Below are 6890 nucleotides of genomic sequence, written 5' to 3'. Positions count from 1 at the left end.
AACATTAATGGTGTAATACGCACAAAAAATACGTTAGAGACCTAAAATAGACAAACAGGAAACGTTATTACCCTCCTACGTCATTATCCCATATATATATATATATATATATATATATATATATATATATATATATATATATATATATATATATATACTTAGGTTCAAATGTTTTCACTGTCTATTGTGTGCATGTATGATTAATTCTAGACCAATCATTTTAGTTATTTGAAGAAACTAATTAATGCATATTAAATGCTGAAGATGTAATTAATATCCATTATATCTTCAACATGTAATATGCATTAATTACTTTCTTAAAATAACTAAAATGATTGGTCCAGAATCAATCATACATGCACACAATACCTAACCCTATATATATATATATATATATATATATATATATATATATATATATATATATATATATATATATATATATATATATATATAGGGCCGGCCCAACTACATGGGCAAGTTGGGCTTAAGCCCAGGGCATCAAAAAAATTGGGGCATATTTTGTATACAACAAGTAATGTTATATATGTAAGTTTGGCCCAAAAATTTAGTCCAATTACTTAGCTCCAAAAATTGACAGCGATCGGCAACATTGGGGCATTCCATTCTTGAGCGTGAACTGAGAACGCAATTGTCAATCGTCAAATGAAAAAGCTAAATTTTTTGAAAATCGGACAGTGGGGAGATCGAGGAGTCGACGAGCGTTGAAATCGATTGAAGGATTTGTTCAATCGATCTTCATCTCAAATCGACTGAAGTATTCTGTGGTATGATTTGCCGATTCCATTCCTTCCTCTCTGATTCTTGTCTTCTTGATTTCTAATCGATCTTCAAACACAACCCGGAGACTCGATTCTTGTCTTCATCTCTGATTATTGTCTTCTTGATTTCTACTTACTGAGACCTGAGTTCGAAGACATCAAACACAACCCACAGCTTGGAGAAATCAAACACAACCGACAAGTCGACAACCTAGAGACTCGAGACCTGAGTGCCGATTTGATTTCTATTCTCATCCACTCGACTTCTGCTCTTCAACTGATTAGGGTAAGGTAAGTTTTCTATTTTACTTCAAGTGATTTTTTTTTAATTTTTGTTTGAACACCAAACCTGTTGCATCAATCTATCACCTCTAAACTAGCAAGTTAGAATTTCTTTACCCCATTTAGGAAAAAGCTGAATTTGTTCATTGTTTTCAAATTAACGTTTGTGTTGATTCATGCTTTGTGTTAAAGTTCAAGATTTGATCTTTAGGTTTCTTTAAATCAAACAATAGTGTTGTGAGGATGGACCTTGCTTAGTTTGATAAGTATGATATTTCAATCCATCCGAAAATTGTGATCCAACATATGAATCTTGCTTACTTTGAAATGTTAGAAGGCCTGATCTAATATAATCCTGTTGGGATTTGGCAAATAACATTTGAAAAAAAATATGTTTTATGTCACTTGTGTGATCTTTGAAACTAATTAATACACTTGGTTTGTACATACAATGCTGGTTGAAGAAACATAAGGATTATAATTTTGGGAGGCTGATTTTTATTTATTTTAGTCTCTTGAAAGGTATATATTTATTTCATTGTTTATTTTAGTCTCTTGAAAGGTATATAATTCTGTACATTTCTAATTTTATGTTTTATTTTTCAGATTATAGACATCTTCAAAGTGGGAAATAAAAACGAAAACTTTGGTCAGGTTGTATCTTTCTTTGCTTAGCTTTTATAACTAGATTTATTGATTTTTTTTTCTTTGCTTAGCTTTTGTAACTAGATTTGCTAATTTTTAAACATGTTTCCCCGAAAACAACCATGATCAGGTGCTCAAAATAGAAAACGAAAAAGAAAAGAACAAGAAGAGGCTAATCAATTAAGAGGGTCTTTGAATAAATATTTTGTTAGAAATCAAAGTTCTAATGATCCGGTTAATAATTTTAATGTTCTATCTAGTACTTCCAATGATTCGGTTGATATTTCCAATGATTTTGAAAAAATAATTTTTTTTGATAATGATAAACCAAGTGATTTTAATATTTTTGATCCTAGAGTATGGGATGATTTAGATTCAAAAATGAAAGATCTACCAATAGAAAAAGGGCCAAATAGAGAAGTTGATACCAACACAATTTTTTCAAAAGATTCACTTGGTAGACATTTTTCATTGTTTTTTTTTTATTCGGAAATTAAGAAATGGTGATTCTTTTGATAGAAAATGGTTAGTGTATTCAAAAGAACTTGATAAAGTTTTTTGTTTTTGTTGTAAGTTGTTTAAAACCGTTCGAACTAAAAGTAGTTTGGCAACCGAAGAAATTAAAGATTGGAACCATCTTAGTGAAACATTAAAACAACATGAAAATAGTTCCGATCATATGGATAATTTAAGAACTTGGAATGAAACGCGAATTAGGTTAAATAAAAACGAAACAATTGACAAAGAAATTCAAGAAATGATAAAAAAAAAATACCGAACATTGGAAAGAAGTTATGGTTAGAATTATTTCTGTTGTAAAATGTTTAGCAAAAAATAATTTAGCTTTTCGTGGTACAAATGAAAAAATTTATGAAAACTCAAATGACCATTTTTTAAGTGTAATTGAATCGATTGCGGAGTGGGATCCGGTAATGAAAGAACATTTTCGAATGATTCAAGACAAAGAAACATATAATCATTATCTTATTCAAAAAATTCAAAATGAATTAATTGAAATGTTAGCATCCGAGGTAAAATGTGCAATTATTAAAAAAAATCAAAAAGGCAAAATATTTTTCTATAATTCTTGATTGCACTCCGGATGCTAGTCACCAAGAACAAATGACTTTGATTATAAGATGTGTAAATTTGGAAAGTGTTCCATTAAAAGTTGAAGAGTTTTTTTTTAGAGTTTTTAATTGTAAAGATACATCCGGTCTAGGTCTTTTTAATGTTTTACAAGATGCCTTAAAATCTCTTGATTTGGATATTAATTATGCTCGTGGTCAAGGGTATGATAATGGGGCAAATATGAAAGGTAAACACCAAGGTGTTCAAAAACGATTGCTTGATATAAATAATAGAGCTTTTTATATGCCTTGCGGATGTCATAGTTTAAATTTGGTTTTGTGTGATATGGCAAATTCTTGCCAAAAGGAAAAAACTTTTTTTGGTACATGTCAAACGATTTATAATGTTTTTTCTAATTCAACCAAAAGATGGAGTGTTTTATTTGAGTTTATTAATGATCTAACACTTAAATCATTATCAGCTACTCGTTGGAAAAGTCATATTGAATGTGTTAAAGCAATAAAAACACAATTTTATCAAATAAGAAAAGCTTTAAAAAAATTATCTAAAATAAGTGATAATGGACAAGTGTGTAGAGATGCTGATTCACTAGTAAATTGGTGAATTTTCTAGTTTTGAATTTATTTTAAGTTTAGTTATATGGTATGATATTTTGTACAAAATTAATTTGGTAAGCAAAAAGTTACAATCCAACGAAATGCTTCTTGATGTTGCTGTAAAAAATTTAGAGGGGTTAATTAATTATTTTGAAGGATATAGGGAAAGTGGGTTTGACTTTGCTATTAGTGAAGCAAAAGAAATAGCAAATAGTGTTAAAGTTAAACCCGAATTTCCTCAAAAACGCAATAAAAAAAGAAAACAACATTTTGATGAAATTCCAAATACCGAAAGAGAACACCAATCTTCTCAAGAAGTATTTAAAAGGGATTATTTTTTTATTCTTGTTGATATGGCTCTTGTTCAATTGAAAAGTAGATTTGAACAATGCAATATTTTGAATCGATATTTGGTTTTTTGTTTGATGGTTCCAAATTAGTTTTTTTAGTTGATGATGAATTAAAGAAATGTTGTTTAAATCTTGAGTCCAATTTGAAAAATGGTGAAGATTATGATATTAATGGAGATGGTTTATTCATTGAATTAAAACTTTTGCAGAAAATGTTGCCGGATGAAGCATACAAAAGTCGAAGTCCTTGGACATCTATTCAAATAATGGAGTATGCAAGAAGAATGGATATGTTCCCTAATGTGTTGGTTGCATATAGGATATTATTGACGGTGCCGGTTACGGTTGCTTCCGCGGAAAGAAGTTTTTCAAAATTGAAGCTTTTGAAATCGTATCTCCGAAGTACCATGACTCAAGAAAGATTGAATGGATTAGCAATTTTAAGTATTGAAAGTGATTTTTTAAAAAATATTGATTATTGTAAAATAAGAGATGCTTTCGCTTTAAAAATTGCGCGAAGACACCATTTTAGGTGATTTTTTGTATATTTTATTTGTATTATTTGTTTGATCATAAAAAATTACTGCATTTTTTATATTAGAAATTACTACATTTGTTTGATTATATGTTTTTGTTATTGTATGGTACACATATAAGGGCAGAATTTTTTTATCTCGTCCCGGATAGTAAAAAACAATAGACCGGCCCTATATATATATATATATATATATATATATATATATATATATATATATATATATATATATATATATATATATATATATATATATATATATATATATTTGTAAATGCCTGTAACCTTCTTGTGAATGCGATTACTGAATGATCAACTCTCCCAAAAGTAGGATATTTATTTCATTAATATCATTGTTTAATATGTTAGTTGCCTCTATATAAATGTATCTAACTTTAACTGTGATTGTACCAATTCATTGCATCTCACCTGAAAATTTCATTCATTGCACACCTTCCTCATAACCATTATAAACACTTAAACCTACACAATCAGATAATATTCTTTTTTGAACATTGTGATCAAAAAATTATATTAACGACAATAACTTTATTATTAGAAATATGAAAAGCATATTTTCAATATAACAACTTCAATTTTATACAATAACTTTTATATTAGAAAACAACCGACTTATTAAATTTCACACCGTCCGATCATGTCCAACCTTACCTTTATTTCCACTCCAGTCTTTTCACTTTGTCTATTCAGCTTTAAAGAGAGAAAAGATGTTGGTTTTTTCAGTTTGATTCATCTAAAGAATATACAGCAATTTGTATGTGTGAATTATGATTGAGGAAACGTGCACAAGCGGATGTGAAAGCACTGAAGAGGTTTCCACAATGGAGGTTCCAAATTCCCATGGAGACGTGCGGCGGAGTAGAGATACAGATGTTTCGAGCTCCGGCACCGGTAAGAGAAGAAGATTGGATTCTCAAGCTCAGGAGAATGTTTTTCAGCTTCAGTTTCAGTCTCGAAGTGAAATTGGCTTCAATTTCCATGAGAATGTTGTTTTGACGGCGGAGTCCGGTGTTTCTGATCATGTTTCGTCGTTTATCTGCTCTATCAATGATGATTCGAGACCAGATCTGAAGGTATGAATTAAAATTCAAAATTCTAGTAAATACATCGATTATTTTTTTTCTCGAGTAATGAATTTGTGTTTGTTACATCTTAATTAATCCGATTGAATGTTCATTTACAGGCGGAATGTCTTTCCGAAACCGAAATCTTCATGTCCAGTAACGACGGTTTCAGGTCAAATTCTCAATTATGATTCTGTTTCAACAATTTTTATCAGTTCCATCGTTTCGGATTTGTCTATTTGTAGAAAACTCCACACCACTAAATTTTTGTGTTATGTTTGTCAATTTACAGTAGAGAGACATCTGCATCAAGCGTGGTTTCATTAGAATCAGAAGAAATGGAGTCATTATCCACATCTACTCCAAAGAATAAGAAGAAGACCGCAGCTGCAAACGAAGCTACTTCCGGTCGTAAACCACCACCGGAAAAGTCTCCTTCTCCGGCTGAGCTTGAAGAATTTTTCTCGGAAGCGGAAAAGTACGAACAGAAACGTTTCACAGAAAAGTAAGTAGCTATGGCGGTTTGTTCATGATACACCTCCACCACCCACCTCCACTACTCCTCCACATGCGCATTGTAGAATTTGGAGTACAATCATTATTTCCAACTAATTTTCGTTTTTACTGTTCATCAGGTACAACTATGATATCGTGAAAGATGTTCCAATGGAAGGAAGGTACCAATGGGTTCGATTAAAGCCATAATCGATGGATCCATGACCTGTCAAATTGAAGACATATCATCTAGTTCTTGATTCTTTCCCACTTCTACTAATTTCGAATTGTAATTTCTGTAACTATTTTCCCTTTTGGGGTTTGTTATCACAACAATTTAGCCTTTATCTCGTATTCTATCCATTCTTCTCTCATCTCCCCATCGTTAGAAGCTTCTTCCTCTGCAACATAACTATCAACGATTCTACATTCTCTCTCCTCTTCGACTGTAATTTTGTGGGGTATATTTGGGACAAATCCTTCATCCTTGCAGCCTGCCACGAATCCGGGTATAAATCTTTTCCTACAGTAAAAATCTTTCACCCCTAAAAAAATTTCTCCTTATTTTTCTTTTTATAAATAATTTGTGATCATCGTTTTCACATGAAAGAATCTTGTACAACATGATGATGGTTATAAAAGTTCCTTTTTTGTGAAGGGTCTTTTGCAATTTGCATCAAGCCTTTTGTGTTTTTTGATCATTTCATCTCGTGTTCTTTTGGTGTCATGTGCAGTTATTTGAGTTATTCCGCCTACATTCATTGCTTTTCCATTTTTGGCATTTAAGCTTTTGAGATTCTTTCGATTATATGTTCATGCATCTTTATCGAGGCTTTATTGATATAAAGCGAGGGGTTTTAAAGGTGCATTTTACGTGAATCTAGTGAGTTAATTAAATTATAATATATAGTTTTATGTTAAAAAAATAATAAAAGAAAAGGAAAATAAGCGAAGGCACGTGGAAAGTGGGGTGGAGTGTGTTGCTAACTTTGATCATGCTTCGGATCTGATGTAACGATTATACTTTC

General features: G+C 30.9%; 1 protein-coding gene and 1 long non-coding RNA gene across 6 annotated transcripts; both read left to right on the top strand.

The window, feature by feature from the left end:
* The first annotated feature begins 596 nt into the window (after positions 1 to 596).
* LOC111895610 (uncharacterized) lies at positions 597 to 4371 on the top strand. Of its 5 annotated transcripts, none has more exons than XR_008225269.1 (3): positions 597 to 788; positions 924 to 1073; positions 1671 to 4371. It is a non-coding gene; the product is annotated as an uncharacterized LOC111895610 (long non-coding RNA). The 5 variants fall into 5 exon arrangements; XR_008225270.1 differs by adding an exon at positions 1529 to 1586 and having other exon boundaries at positions 597 to 1068; XR_008225268.1 differs by adding an exon at positions 1529 to 1586 and having other exon boundaries at positions 597 to 1073.
* A 378-nt stretch (positions 4372 to 4749) lies between these two features.
* On the top strand, positions 4750 to 6214 carry LOC111895722 (cyclin-dependent kinase inhibitor 7). The gene is made up of 4 exons (XM_023891794.3): positions 4750 to 5376; positions 5487 to 5539; positions 5660 to 5872; positions 6003 to 6214. The coding sequence occupies exons 1-4, from the start codon at positions 5071 to 5073 to the stop codon at positions 6070 to 6072; spliced, it is 642 nt and encodes a 213-aa protein (XP_023747562.1). The 5' UTR covers positions 4750 to 5070; the 3' UTR covers positions 6073 to 6214.
* Positions 6215 to 6890: the final 676 nt, after the last annotated feature.

This window comes from Lactuca sativa, chromosome 7 (assembly GCF_002870075.4).
Source record: "Lactuca sativa cultivar Salinas chromosome 7, Lsat_Salinas_v11, whole genome shotgun sequence".
Classification (NCBI taxonomy): domain Eukaryota; kingdom Viridiplantae; phylum Streptophyta; class Magnoliopsida; order Asterales; family Asteraceae; genus Lactuca; species Lactuca sativa.
The sequence above is the reverse complement of the archived record's forward strand: the minus strand, read 5'-3'. Positions and strand labels throughout refer to the sequence as shown.

What these genes read in the sequence shown, in the direction of transcription:
- LOC111895722 (XM_023891794.3), top strand. Translation starts at nt 5,071, where the DNA reads ATGATTGAGGAAACGTGCACAAGCGGATGTGAAAGCACTGAAGAGGTT. An exon ending in TCCAGTAACGACGGTTTCAG is followed by an intron (nt 5,540 to 5,659) that starts GTCAAATTCTCA and finishes GTCAATTTACAG; the next exon opens with TAGAGAGACATCTGCATCAA. An exon ending in CAGAAACGTTTCACAGAAAA is followed by an intron (nt 5,873 to 6,002) that starts GTAAGTAGCTAT and finishes ACTGTTCATCAG; the next exon opens with GTACAACTATGATATCGTGA.